Source organism: Talpa occidentalis, unplaced genomic scaffold, assembly GCF_014898055.3.
Source record: "Talpa occidentalis isolate TD23 unplaced genomic scaffold, MPIMG_talOcc4v2.1, whole genome shotgun sequence".
NCBI lineage: Eukaryota > Metazoa > Chordata > Mammalia > Eulipotyphla > Talpidae > Talpa > Talpa occidentalis.
Genome location: NW_026555331.1, coordinates 145,264,906 through 145,280,016, shown reverse-complemented (window position 1 = coordinate 145,280,016; position 15,111 = coordinate 145,264,906). Strand labels below are relative to the sequence as shown.

At 47.3% G+C, this 15,111-nt stretch overlaps 1 protein-coding gene across 2 annotated transcripts in view; it reads left to right on the top strand.

The window, feature by feature from the left end:
• The window catches only part of SVOPL (SVOP like), a 59,585-nt gene that overhangs the window by 32,311 nt on the left and 12,163 nt on the right, over positions 1-15,111 (top strand). For both annotated transcript variants that reach the window (XM_037514115.2, XM_037514125.2), the window contains exons 10-14: positions 844-917; positions 3,388-3,593; positions 4,705-4,816; positions 5,442-5,523; positions 7,310-7,399. In XM_037514115.2, coding sequence (XP_037370012.1) covers positions 844-917; positions 3,388-3,593; positions 4,705-4,816; positions 5,442-5,523; positions 7,310-7,399 — 564 coding nt within the window. The remainder of the gene's footprint in view (positions 1-843; positions 918-3,387; positions 3,594-4,704; positions 4,817-5,441; positions 5,524-7,309; positions 7,400-15,111) is intronic.

The window sequence follows — 15,111 nt, the reverse complement described above, 5'->3', positions numbered from 1 at the left end:
ATTTTCTTTACCCTACACGAGGCCAGGGCTTTCTCAGCCCCAGGACGTGAAGCAGATGACAGGGGGTGTCGCTTGCTCCCCTGCACCCGCAGTGACCTCCAGGAGCAGAGCCTGGAAGTCACTACAGCAAGGCCTGGAGCGCCCCCAGCTCTAACTCCCCGTGACACCAAAATCCAGGACAGCCAGGGCCGCGCTCTTGGTCTCCGTAGAGGGGCCGGCACCCCAGGTCCTTCTGTGTGAAAAGAGCGGGTGATTTTCAAGTGAGTGCCGTCCCCTCCTCGAGGTACCCAACGCCCTCGGCCCGGAGAGCCCGTCCGGGTATGTTTTCACCCAGTATTTCACGGGCATTGGCTGTGGGCGAGAACTTTCGCTGCCTGCCCTGAAGCCGCGGTGGAAACTGGGTTTCTGTTCCTTTTGTCACATTCTTTGTTTTCTCACACAAGCCTCATGCTCTTTTTTCACGCAAGATTTCCCCTCGGAACGGTGATGGGAAAGGAATCTTCTAGCAGTTTCATGGTCACTTTGCACGTATCCTATTTTTTCCTCCTCTGCACCGTTCCCCAGAGCAGAAGGACGAGGAAGCATGAAAGAGTCAGAATCTTAAGTTCAGTGCGTTCCGGAGCCTGCCAGTGGCAATGAAGCACCTGCCGAGACACATGTGTTAAGAGAGCAGCGTGTTAAGCAACAATGACCTGTGGGTCTGGGCGAATAGTCCTCCGGGGCCACAGGGTCAGCCCCGCCCCCGCCCCACTGCTTGTTTTCACTCCTCTGGAATATTAGAAACACCTTTGTCCGTCCTTAACCCGCCGAATGTGCTCTGTGTCTCCCTGTTCATAACCCCAGGATAAAAGAGGAAGATTTAAAGATTTGTTGGATGCGAAGTATTTACGGACCACCTTACAGATCTGGGTCATATGGTAAGATTGCAATTATTTTAAAACTAGTCTTAAGTAAACGAGCATTTGGAGAAAGTGCCCTGCAGGGAATCTGCTCTGAGAGCCACTGAGGTAGATCCCAGCAGCTTCTGAGCTTTCTGCTCTCCCCGCCAGCCACCCAACCAAATAAACAGATACGTTTGCTTTAAAGGGGACAGAAATGGTCTGCAACCCGGCTTTTTTCACCCTGTGAGGTCACTTTAGAACTTGTTTGAGTCTGGTCTTTTTCTTGACATAGGGGAAGCATGTTTTCTACTGTAATAGATAATTCCAAGCAGTTTTCCATAGTGATTATGCTAATTTGCACTCCAGTCAGCAATGTACGAATCTTCTAGCCACTTCACCTCCTTCTCAACACTTGCTATAGTCAGTCTTTTTAATTTTAGTCCTCAGGTGGGCCTATAATGCATCTTTTTAGGTTTTCACGTGTATTTCCTCTGTGATTTTAAGATTGAGCGTGTTTTTGCATGCTGCTTTTATACACATTTTCGGTCAAGTTCCTATTCATGTCTCTTGCTTATTTCTCCACTGGGTTATGTATTTTTTCTTGATGAAGAAAATTACCTATAATTTGGCTCAGCAATTCCACGCCTAGGTTTAAATCCAGCAGAAATGCATACATATATTTCCCAAGACATTTGCCTGAATGTTCATAGTATTATTGTATTTGTCACAGTTTCAAACTCCAAACAACCCAGTCTTGCGTTGTGTTATATTCCTAAAGTGGAATGCTATGCACCAATGAAAATGAGTAAACCAGTGTCCTGTACTCAACATGGCTTAATCTTGCAAATGTAGTAAGGAACAAGGGAACCAGACACACAGAATACATATATGATTTGATTTATATAAAGATAGAAAACAGATAAAACTATGGTATAGGAATTCAAGGAAGTGCTTGTCTTTCTGCCTTTCCCAGATATACTCACTATTATTAATAGGTTTGTATGTCTCCTCTTTTAAAAAAATATGTTTTTATTTGAATATTAAGTAAAAAATTATAATTACTTTAATAACAAGGGGAGGCATTTTGATTATTTTCTTTTAAAATATTTCATTATGGCTATTTCCAAATTATACGTGCAACTGAGTGTATATCATGAGGAATTCTGACTTACTCATCACCCAGACCTCATAATTATGAATGTTTGCCCATATTTGCTTCAGCCATGCTTTTCCAGAACTGGAAAAGTATTTTCAAGCAAGTGCCAGGGTTCATGACATTTCACCTCAAATACTTCATGAAGAGTCTCTACTCCAGAACATTTTCTTACTTGACTCCAAGTCTGTAATCACTGCAAAGTTAACAGTCCTCACTGTGGTATCATCCATGCCCAGGACAGCGGAGGCCCCTGATTGGCCCATGTGCCTCCAGCTGGTTTTTACAATCATTTCTGTGAAACTGAGAGGGGCCCGAGGTGGGGGTGAGCACTTCTGGGATGCTCAGATATTCTGCCTCAACTTTGCAAACCTTTCTGTAGGCTTTTTTTTTTTTTTTTTTTTGTGGGCCCCTCGCTGGTGGCCAGGGATCGAACTGGCACTGCAGAGGCTGCGGGCAGCTTCGCAGCCCAGCGCTCAACCGCTGCACCACCAGGGGAGGCCCTCTGTAGGCTATTTTTATTCCTCAACACAAATACCTAATCAAAGATAGGTAGGGGGGAGAAAAGACCAGAAGAAAATGTAAAGTCAGTCCTGCGGCTCCTCCTGGCTTGCTAAGCACCCTCTGTGGTAGAATTGCAGAGAGGACCCTAGCGCCCAGCTCCTGGGGATTAGCAAACACGGGTGTGGATGCTGATGTGAAAGGCCCGCGTGGATGGAGCCGAGGCTGCACGGCACAGAGAGCCAGCGGAGCCTGCATGAGGCAGGTGCCCCCCATCTAATCACGGAGCTCTGAAAAGTAGAGGGAGTTCTCAAGCGGACTCAGATGCAGCCAGAGCAAAGGCCCGAGAAGCAGCCAAGGACCGTCAGAGGGACGCGAAGCCCGAGGAGGGGGTCTCCCCACTGTTGCTGGCCTGGAAAGCAAGGAGCAGGGACCCCGCGGAAGCTGAGACCAGCTGCTTCCCCCCAGCAGAGAATGGAGAGCAGTTCTGCAGCCCTGTGCAGAATTCTCCCCGGGTTCTCCCCGCTCCCCAGAGGCCCGGGGCCTGTCGGCCTTTCATTCCTGCCTGGGGGGCGCTCAGCAGTCCCCAGCCCGACCCCAGAGCTCCTGCCCCCAGAACTGCGAGACCAGTGCTGGCCTTTCAGCCTCGGTCTGCGCTGCTTTAACAGGGCATGAGCCCCAACCGCAGACTCCTTCCCCCGGCGGTGGGGTCCTCCAGCATGGGCCCCATCGAGCCCCCCTCCCGGCCCTCCCCCTGCACTGTCCTTGCACCGGGAGCCTCACCCCGCACCCCTCCGCCCCTCCCGTGAAGGAGGCTCCAGCCTGTCCTGAGACGCTGATTCTCGCCTCCAGGCTGGGCATCTCCTTCGCCTACTACGGGGTCATCCTGGCCAGCGCCGAGCTGCTGGAGCGAGATCTGGTCTGCGGGTCGCGCCCCGAGTCCACGGAGGTGGTGGCCACGGGGGCCTCGGGGGACGGCGGGAGCCCCTGCCATTGCCACATGTTCACCCCCTCCGACTACCAGACCATGATCATCAGCACCCTCGGCGAGATTGCGCGTAAGCGGCTCTCTGGGGCCTTCGGGGTGGGGGACCTGCCCGCCGAGCCTCCCCCAAGAGAAGTGGGACCTGGGTGCATGGCCCCCGCGGGCACTGGGGCGGGGAGCAGCTGCCTGGGGGAGCAGAGCTTTGAAGGACTGTTCGCTATCAATTCTGAGATGCCTGTCCCCCCGCATTTCACCCGCTCTGGAACTCACGTAGCTTGTGTGCAGCTGGGCCCGTGTAGCTCGGTGGAGTTCAGCGGCTGCTCCTGCTGTAGGAGCAGCTTCTGGCGGCTACCCCAGGCCTGAGTGAAGTGGGACAGTACTAAGCAGCGAGATACTGAGGCGATTCCCTGGCTTTCAGTCATTTGTTTTAACTGTTCCACAGTATTTGTTAATCTCTTGCAGCGCCTAATTTCTAAATGTTATCACGGGTTTGCACATGTAGGAAAACACATATGGGCTTTGGCATCTCGGCTGCCAGCACCCACTGGGGGTCTTGGGATCTATTCCCTGCAGATAAGGGGGGTGGGTGTGTGTGTGTGTAACATACTTGAAAATCTGTGGCACCTTGAACTTGATAAAAAACTTTTTTTGTTTTAAGATTTATTTATGCATACAAGAGCTGGGGTACAGGCCAGAAGTGTGGTGGTGAGTAGCTTCACCAGAAACAGAGTGGGAAACAGAACAGGCAGATTGACTGAAAACACGGCTGACGGGAGTAGTGGGCAAGTCAGGAGAGGTCTGCTGCGCTATGTGGGTAGCTCCCTGGCCGGGGATCGAACTCATGTTGCAGTGGCTACTGATAGCTTCATAGGTTGCGTCTTAACCCTTTGCACCACCAGGGAGGCCCAAACTTGATATAAAGCATTTTAAATGGAGGTGTAGCGAATTGGCCCTTGACGACAGGCCCACGGGGTGTAACCAGCTTCCTGGGCATGAACCACCATGCACACACGGTGCTTGTCCCTCTGGATCCACACCCACAGTCCGGGAGGACAGGGCTGTAGCACTCGTGAGGTCTGGGTGAGGTTGCTGCTTTAGGGAGTGACGCGGAGGACTCGGCCAGTGTTGATAGGTGCCACCTGCTTTCAATCTTCCAGAAATTGCCTTTGTCATTTGCTTTCCAGTGAATCCTTTAAATATCCTGGGCATTAACTTCCTGGGCCGACGGCTGAGCCTTTCTATTACCATGGGATGCACGGCTTTATTCTTCCTGCTCCTCAATATTTGCACTTCAAGGTATTTTCTGTTTGCTTGGAAACCGTTTAGTATTGTGTGGCGATTTAAAGTGGGGTCTCCTGACCCTTTGTGTTCAGTCAAGTCCCTTTTATGGGAGAGTAGAGACTGCCCATCTGCCTAGAAGATCTTGCCTGGTGCTGCTGTGCCCACCTGCCTCTTGCTGAGCCTCCCCTGGCAGCCACCCTGGCGTGGGGGGTGGGGGTGCCATCCCAGCTGCACTCACATCACCCATCAAGCTCCCTGGAGAACCTGGACCCCAGTTCACCTGATTATGTGGGCCCTTGTCACATCCTGGTCACATACCTGTGCTGTGGAAATTCATTTCACATTTAATTTCACACTAGCTTCTAGCGTGGCCACGATTATAGATCATTTATTCTGCAACTGCACCGTTGGTGGGGTGGCAGATGTGCTAATGGGGGTGCAGGTTGGATGATGGCACACTTGGGAATGGAGAGGGAGGGGAATAGGATTGAAGGTTTGAATCAGGTGTTTTCTTTAGGCTGCACAATTGGGTCAGATGAAAAGCAGCTGCCCTCAGGCGTGGTGGAGCTGGGTATAAGGCCCGGAGGCCGCGGAGGCCCTCCACGCTGCCCTGGTAACTTCCTTTCTCCCTGCTCCCCAGTGCCGGTCTCACTGGCTTCCTCTTCATGCTGAGGGCCCTGGTAGCAGCCAACTTCATCACCATCTACATTTACACCGCTGAGGTGGGTTTTGGGGAAAGGGTTGGTTTTGTCTGGGGGTACCTGGGGGTGCAAGGCGAGCTTTTTTGGGGTGTCTGTTCATAGACCACATCCCTGGCTCCTGTGGGCTTCCGGATGCCATTCTACAAGGACTCCAGAGAGTTCGTGGGTTTCCCCCCGTACCCCACTGAGCCCAGTGAAAGCCAGTCAAGAGCAGAGCTGGGACCTCCTGCCACGGTCTTTGCTCACTAAACAGCACGCGTGTAAAGGCCAAATCGCTGCCCTTTGTGTGCTGCCAGAAAGAGGCCAGCAGCAGCATGCGGCAGCGAAAATGAAAAACGCCACCGCTGGTTTTGAAATTAGAATGTATCTTTTCCCTTCTTTGAAAAGATCATTCCCCTCCGCTTGCTGCCACAAGCAGCTTAAAGCTGAATGATTTAAACTTAATAAATTTCTTGAATGAACGCATCTACCCCATGCCAGGCTCTCCCAGAGGGAGCCAGAGGATTTCCTCATGACCCCACTTCAGAGAGGGCGTGTTCCTTGACATAAACAGTGAATAGGAAACTTAACAGTATTTTAACCGGTTTTGTCAATCACCGAGCTACAGAAAAGGGCGCGTTAGGGACTGGAAAAAGTTCATGTCAGGAAATGCAGAAGTCTGTTCCGATCTGATGTGTCAAATCACAAAAGCCACAGAGAAAAATAGGAAATGGTGGCATCGTTGAAATATGTATCACACTTCATCCAGCTCCATTAATAAAATCTAAAATTATTTCATGAACTTACTGACTTAGACTGTGATGTGGTATCCTAGGATTCTATTTGGAACATTCATGGAAAGGGTCAATTTCGCTATTTTTAAAATATCGTGTAAAATATTGTTAAAGATGTGTACCTGGAGCTGATCATCTATGATTCCGCCTCCCAGAACTGTCAGAATATGAACAAAATCTTTATTGATATTCTACAAGGAAAATAATCATGTATATGAACTCAGTTTTCTGTTGCAGCCAACAGCCTCATTTGCAGAAAAAGAAAAGCTCCTGAGAGCGGGTCCCCACCCACCCCAGTCTCTCCAAGATGGGGCACGTCCTCTGTGGCAGGAACCCATCTTGCTTTTGCATTTGACACCCTGTGGCTAAGGGACCACGTGCTTTGCTTTGCTGTAGTGACCTGAGAAAAACTCCCATGGGTACTGTATAGCATGGAAAATTCCAGAAGTTTTGAAAAGCAATTCTTTCCCACCAAGTGTTCTCCCTATAATCTTTATTAAGCAATACGGGCTTACTTACCTTCTACCCATGCCTGTAAGAATTCTGAGTCAGTGACATACAGATGAATGAGATTATCATCTACAATTTAAAAAAAAAATGCAGCCAGAGTGGACAGGGCTGTAAGATTCTGCAGAGATCATCGTGAAGGCGCCCGGCACTCGGCCCAAATGTCCTCACTGTGTCTGGGTCAAAGGTCGCGGGGGCTTGTTAGCTGGGGAGTGCTCTTTCCACTCGGCAGAAACGTTCTGCTGTTTCAAGCTCTAACATGGAATCTGACTAGAGTTTACTCTTCTAAAGTTCTGTCTGGCGTAGTCATCTGGCAGAGTCACTCAACACATATTTGAGATGCACTCAAAAGATAATTTCTAAGTGTTTGTTTTTCCTGCCTTTGTTCATTCAAGTTCTGGACTTGAGGAAACGCACACTTGTATTCCAGACCGCAGACATCTAGAGAGAGCATAGGTTTGGGAGGGCTCTACCAAGGCAGGCAGGGAGACCCTGCGCTCACTGCTGCTCTCTCTGCACCCCCCCAGGTCTACCCCACGACCATGCGCGCTTTGGGGATGGGGACCAGCGGCTCCCTGTGTCGCATTGGGGCGATGGTGGCGCCATTTATAGCCCAGGTAAGACCAAGAGATGATTTAAGGGGCAGGCGGGGAACGAGGGCCTGGGTCCCTTCCGTGTAAGGTTCGGTTTCCTTGGTGCGTTTCGAGTTGTTCTCTACCAGCCGCTGGATGGATCTGGGTGGGAGTGGTTGGATGGATCTGGGTGGGGATGCTTCCAGGTTTCCAATCGTCCGCGGCGTGCCTGGCACCGCGTGCAGGGCTGGGGTTTTGTTGGGCACTGTCGGAGGATGCAAAGGAAGTAACAGGAGCTGGAGCAGACAACAGTGGGCTCTAACCTTGGCCCTGGCCTGTGGTTGGAGCCTTATTTCAAGAGGCAAGAAGGCCGACGGGTTCCTTATCTCCTCGTCCTCACTAACTTGCATCTTCCTGATTTGTCAGGACTGCGTTGGGTGTTTGGTGATTCCACACAGATTTCAGGATTGTTCTAGTTCCATGAAAATGCCATTGGAATTTTGGTAGTGGTTGCATTGAAGCTGTAGATCGTTTGGGGTGGTGTGGACATTTTAGCACGATGCTTTCGATCGGTGAACATGAAATACCTTTTCATGTGTGTCTTCAATTCTCATCAATGTCTTAGAATGTAGAAATAGAACAAGTGATTTTTGCCAAGTGATTTGGGTCATGCCACTTTATTGAATTCATTTATTCTCATAGTTTTTTGGTGGCGCCTTTAGGTTTTCCGTGTATATTGTCATCTGCAGGTGGTGACAATTTTACTACTTCCTTTCCAATTGGTATGGCTTTTATTTCCTTTTCTCATGTAGTTGCTCTGGCTGGAACTTCCAAGACTGTGCTGAACAGTGTGGTAAGGATGAGTAGCCTTTTCTTGTTTATGATCTTAGAGGAAAATCTTTCGGCTTTTCACCATTGAGTATGATGTTAGCTGTGGGCCTTTATGACCGTTATTGTGTTGAGGTGTATTACCTCTGTCCCCACTTTGAGAGTTGTTTTTTTTTTTTTTTTTAAGATTTATTTATTTATTTATACACTGCTGAGGGGAGCAGCGGGCACGGCAGGAGAGGTCTGCGTGCCATGTGGGACCCTCGCTGGGGGCCTGGGATCGAACCAGCGCTGCAGAGGCTGTGGGCAGCTTCGCAGCCCAGCGCTCAACTGCTGCGCCATCAGGGAGGCCCGGGAGTTTTTTTTTAAACCATAAATGAATGTTGAATTTTGTCAAATGCTTTCCCCCCTCAACTATTGAGATGTGATGTTTGTTCCTCATCTTGTTAATGGGGTGTGTCAGTGGTTTTTGGATGTTAATCCGTCCTTGCATCCCTGGACTAAATCCCACTTGATCATGGTGTGTGAGTCTTTTAATTTATTGACTTTAGTGTGTTCATTTTTTTGAGCATTTTGAAATCTATCCTCATGGAGATATCAGCCTATAATTTTCTTATGTCTTTGTTTGCTTTTGATAGCAAGGTAATGCTGCCTTGCAAAATGAGTTTAGAAGCACCCTCCCCCACCCTTTGTGTTTTGGAAGAGTTTGAGAAGCATTGACATCAATTAATTAAGTATTGGTTGAGTTTCACTGATGATGAAGTTGTTTTGAGTTGCATATCATTGTGACTGGAAAAGATGCATGATAATGTTTTCAGTGTTACAAAATTCATTAAGACTTGTTTTGTAACCTGGCATACATCTGTCCTTGAGAATGTTCCATGTGTGCTTGGGAAGAATGTATATTCTATTGCCTTTGGATGGAATGTTGTTTGTGCCTGTTAAGTCATCTGATGTGGGCCTCCCTGGTGGCCCAGGAATTGAGTCTCAGCTCAACTAGCCTGAATTCAATCCCCGGCCAGGGAGCTACCCACATGGCACAGCAAACCTCTCCCGTCTCACCTGCTGCTCCCCTCAGCAGTGTATTTCAGTGGATCCACCTGTTCTGCTCCCCACGCTGTCTCTGGTGAACCCTCTATCTCCACTTCACCCTGCCCCCAACTTCTGGCCTACACCCTAGCTCGTCTATGCAAAAGTAAATAAAATCTTTAAAAAAGTCCACCTGATCTGATGTCCATTAAGTCCAATGTTTCCTCGATAGATGATCTATTCACTCATGAGAGGGCATGGAAATCCTGTTATTATATTGCTAGTTCTCTTTTATGTCTGCTAATGTTTGCTCTATTTAGGTGCTTCTATGTCGGGTGCATATTTACAAATGTTATATCCTCTTGCTGGATTGATCCTTTTACCATTATGTAATGAACGTCTCTGTCTCTTATTAGTCTATTTTGTCTGATATAACTATGCTGGTATTCTTTTAGTTTCCATTTTCATGGATTCTTTTCCTACCCCTTTTACTTTCAGTCTCTGTGTGTACCTACATCAGTGTCTTGTAGTCAGCATTTAGATGGATCTTATTTGTATCCAGTTAGCCACTCTTTGTGTTTTGTTTTTTTTTTTAAAGATTTATTTATTTATTTATACAAGCACTGGGTACAGTCAGAGGCGCGGGAGGGTGAGAGAATTCACCAGAGCCAGAGCGGAGAGTAGAACAGGCAGGCTGACGAAGTACACTGCTGAGGGGAGCAGCGGGCGGCAGGAGAGGTCTGCGCGCCATGTGGGACCCTTGCCTGGCGGCCGGGGAGCAGCCAGGGATTGAACTGGCACTGCAGAGGCTGTGGGCAGCTTCGCAACCCAGCGCTCAACCACTGCGTCACTGGGGAGGCCCCACTCTTTGTTTTTTGATTAGAGAATTTAGTCAATTTAAATTTAATTATTTTTTCAAATTTATTTGTTTAAAGATTTATTTATTTATGCATACAAGAGCAGGGGTACAGGCCAGAGGTGCGGGGGGTGAGAGGATTCACCAGAGACAGAGTGGGGAGCAGAACAGGCGGATCCACTGAAATACACTGCCGAGGGGAGCAGCGGGTGAGACAGGAGAGGTCTGCTGCGCCATGTGGGTTTCTCTCTGGCTGGCCGGGGATTGGACTTGTGCTGCAGAGGCTGCGTTTTTGCCTCATAGTGCGGAGTGCTTAACCCCTTGCGCCACCAGGGAGGCCCTAAATTTAATTATTGACAGGTGTGTACTTGTTACCATGTTGTTCATTGATTTCTAATTGTCCTTTCCACTCTTGCTTCCTTTGTGATTTGATGACTTTTCTGTTCCTTTTTGTGTACCTACTATAGGCTTTTGCTACGTGGTTACCACGCCACTTCCAAGGACAACTTAGCTATAGTAGGCTGTGTAGCTATAGTGACTTAAGTGTGAGTGCATTCTAAAGTTCTACATTTTTACTCTTCCTCCCCACTTTTTGTTTTTGATGTCACAATTTACATCTTATTTTTACTTTTGTTTGGTAACCTTTATAAGCTTGTAAATGATTAACCCATTTTATATTAGCTTAGTTTGTATTTTACTATGTTTATCTTTACGAGTGAGATTTATACTTTCATTTATTTTCCTGTTACTGATTAGCACGCTTTGTTTCTGCTTAAAGACATCTTTACTAGTTCCTGTCTGTCTAGTGGTGATGAACTATAACTGATTTATCTGGAGAACACTATTCTTCAGTTCTGAAGGATGGCTTTGCTTGGTATAGTGTTTTCTGTGGGTGGTTTTTCCTTTCAGCACTTTGAATTTATTGCACCTTCTGACCTACAAAGTTTCTGATTGGGTGAGGGTAGGATTCCCTTTTATGGACACGTTTTTCTCCTTTAACTTTTGAACACTTATGCATAGAAGAACTGAGGTGTAGGCCAGAGGTGCAGGGATGGGGTGGGGTTGGGTGAGAGGATTCCCCAGAGACAGAGTGGGGAGCAGAACAGGCAGATCCACTGAAATACACTGCTGAGGGGAGCAATGGAGCGAGAGGAGAGGTCTGCTGTGCCATGTGTGGGTCACCTCCCTGGCTGTAGCAGTGATAGGCTGAGACTTGACCACTCGCCACCAGGGAGGCCCTAACTTTTGACAATTTAATTGCAGTGTTTGTCTTCGGGTGGGCCTCTTTACGTTTATTTACCTCTCTGGGCTACTGGCTCTGAATGTATATTTTCTCCAGGTTAGCAACGTTTTTTCTTTTTATTTGTTAAAAACTTTCTCCTTTTGGGATTCCTATCCCACCAGGGTTGATCTGCTTGATGTTGTCTCCTCAGTCTCTGAAGCTATTTTCACTTTTGTTGTTCCTGCTTTAATTGGGTGCGTTCCACTGTCCCGTGTTCACATTCACTGACACTTTCTTTCATTTCAACTAACCGGCTTTCAAATTCCTCTGTTGTATTTTCCAGTTCATTATATTCATCTGCTCTGTGATTTCTATTTGGCGTCTTAACCCCTTGCACCACCAGGGAGGCCCCTAGACTAATTCTAAATGTTTTCCTATTACAAACAGTAATTCATATCCTTGTATATAAATTTTTATCCTTCTATGGGATTATTTCCTTACGCTTAATTTCTAGAAATTGGATTGATAGGTGAAAATCTGCTCATTTTTCATTTGGCTACAACGTGCTAAAATTTTGGGATGATTGTACCGGTGTGTGTGAGTTGTTGCTTCACCTATTTGCCAACTGTTTAATATTTTTCATCTTTGCCAATCTGGCAATGAATAATAGTGCTTTTTCTTTATTGTAATTAGTACTTCTTTGACTAGGATTGAAGTGAAATGGTCTTTTGATATTTAAATTGGGTATTTGGTTTCTTTGCTGGCCATTCAGGTTCTCCCTTGCTATTTCCTCAGCTTGGTTAGTCCTTCAGGTTATAGCTTTATTCTTTATTTTCTCCTTTCTCTGTTTTCTTGTTCTTCTGTGGACTTTCTTTTTGGTTAGGGGCTAGAGGCGGGGGTGGGGAGGAGAAATTGTACACTTTTTGTTAAAATATAAAAAATAGACCTCCCTGGTGATGCAGGGGTTAAAGTCTCAGCACTATCAAGCTATCGCCAGTCACTGCAGCATGAGTTCGATCCCCGGCCAGGAGCTACCCATATGGTGCTGCAGACCTCTCCTGACTCTCCCGCTGCTCCCCTCAGCAGTGTCTATTGGTCAATCTGCCTGTTCTGTTTCCCACTCTGTCTCTGGTGAATCCTCTCACCCTCCCCACAACTCTGCACCCCAGATCTTGGATGCTTAAATAAAAATCTTAAAAAAAAATTAAAGATAACAAACATATGAATGTGTCCAAATCACAAGTATACAACCCAATCAGTTTTCACAAGTAAATGCATCTACTTGGGACAAGTAAATGCATCTTCTTGGGACCCAGAAATCCTAATGCCCCTGTTTCCAGCCCGCAGAGTACTGGAGTACGGAGTCTAACAGAGGAACCGGCTCTATGATTACCCACCTGTCAGCCTGGCAGGCCCAGCACAATTTATTGAATGACCCAATTTTTGCTCATGGATTAGAAATGTCTGTTTGCTTATAGTTCAAAAATTACTTGGTCTATTTCTAGCCTCACCATTTTATTTAGTCCATTGATCATTTTTGTCTTTGTGACAGAAAGCTGTGGAATCCAGCGTTTCTGGTTTTGTCACTGTCATACTCTCTTCATTAGTCTAACGAGATTCACTTTCAAAACTGGCTCTCCAAGCCCTGCCCAATTAGGGCTTTCTCAGATGGGCTTTCCCGTCATTAGTTACCTTGTGCCTCCTTTTCCTGCTCAAATCCTATTAAAATTTTAATTAACAGGATCAGTTAATTTAAGAAAATAATGACTTCTTTCCTTTGTGTTCTCATCTAGCTAAAAATGACGTCCATGCTCCCTCTGCTCAGTGTCCCTGCTGCGCTCCTTGCCGGGATTTTGTTTTCTTCGTATAGATCCCGCATGTCTTGTTCACTTTCTTCCTGGGCATGTTATGGCTTTTCCTTATTGTGAATAGATTTATTTGCTTTCACTGTAACTTCTGGTCCCACGTTCTCATGAGTTACTGGTATTTAGAAAGGCTGTCGACTTCTTTGGGCATTGATTTCCCGCCGGCCTGCTCACCCATCTCATCCTAGGTGGCCTTTCATTTGAGTCGCTGGATGTTTTCCAGGTTTATAAATGTACCTGTCCTGTGACTTCCGTCTGCCCCTCCATGCTGAACCCTTCCGGTCAGTTCCAGTCAGCGTTGTAACACACTGAAGATTCTATAGCTTGTAGCTGTAAACTCAGTCCCTTGGCTCTCTTCTCTGTTCCAGCCCAAAGGGCCTTCTCTCCTCACTGTCCACATTTCCCTGCCTGCCCGCCACTCCCCAGACCATCAGCCCCTCTGACCTGGCTTCAGCAATCCTTACTCCATACTAGAGTGAACCTTGATATGGTCTCTGGTGCCTTCCACATCGCCAACCCCCACCTCACTTGACCTCTCCCTTGAGTTCAGGACTGGTGACCTGCCCAGGGTGTCCCGCCCGCCTGGCCATCACATCACGCTCTGTGGCTTCCTCCTACATCTCTGGCTGTTCCGTCTTATTCTCTCTGGGTTATAGCTTCCTCTACTTTGCTGATGGGCATTCTTTTTTTTTTTAGGGTTTATTCACACAAGAACTGGGGTACAGGCCAGAGGTGTGGGGGCGGGGGAGTGAGAGGATTCACCAGAGACAGAGCAGGGAGCAGAACAGGCAGACTGACTGAAACACACTGCTGAGGGGAGCAGCGGGGAGACAGGAGAGGTCTGCTGAGTCATGTGGGTAGCTCCCTGGGCAGGGATTGAACTCGTACTGCAGTGGCTGCGGATAGCTTCATAGTGCTGAGTCTTAACCCCTTGAGCCACCAGAGAGGCCCCTCATCCTGTATTCTTATCCGTTGTTTATAATACTAAACAATCTGGGTCCTGTAGTTTGTTAAAATCACTAGCTCCTCCTTCCCGGGGTTTTCTTGCTGGCTATTCCCACAGACTGGAAACCCTGACCCCACCTGCTCCTCACTCCCAGTCAGCTCTGACTCATTCCCTGCGTAAGGAAGTCTCTGCTGAACTAAGCCTGGTCTTCCTGCTATGAGCTTACAGACCCTTGTAAGAGTCTTGTATCAGTTGTCAGATCGCCATAGCTTGTTGGTGCAACTACTTAAAATCTCTCTTTCAATAGATCTTAAGCCCCACGAGGACAAGAATATGTGCATATTTTGCTAATATCTATATTCTTAGCGCCCCCCAGGGTGGCTGGCAAATAGTGGGCACTAAGTATTTTGGAGATGATGTTTCTAACTGGCTATTTTTTGGTATGCAGAAAGTGAATTTATTTTTATAATTTTGTATCCAACTGTTGTGCTGAGCTATCCTATGAATCAGCTTGGGTCTCTGGAAAAGCAGATGCAAACATGGGATTATACACCAAGAGATTCATTGGCCAACATCTGGCAGGATAAATGAGGGGGGCGTGCAGTGGGGAAGGAGCCTTTAGCCCTCCAGCTGGTGTGTGCTGCTCTGAGGACCTGCTTGGCCACTTTTTAGCCTTTCAGTGAACCTCTGAGTTTTATCTGCCAGTAATTTATAAAGTTTGAATCAATCGTCATATACGAGAAGGTGGTTGGTTTCTTTCATATGTTGTAAGTTTTTCTTAGGAAGCTTGTTATCCTGATTTCATTAAAAATAAGTGAGCAATCCCTCTCTCCCCCTGCTCCCCAAGTCTTTTCCTTCCTTTTTTTTTTTCCCCCCTGTTTGGACTTTTAGTGAAGTACAATTGTTTTATGTCCTTAATTTTCTGACAGTGTAAGATTTCTCCCCTCAGGTGTAGTCACCCTAACTCTCCCTCCATCAAGACACTCTCAATCCTCAGCCATAGGACAATAT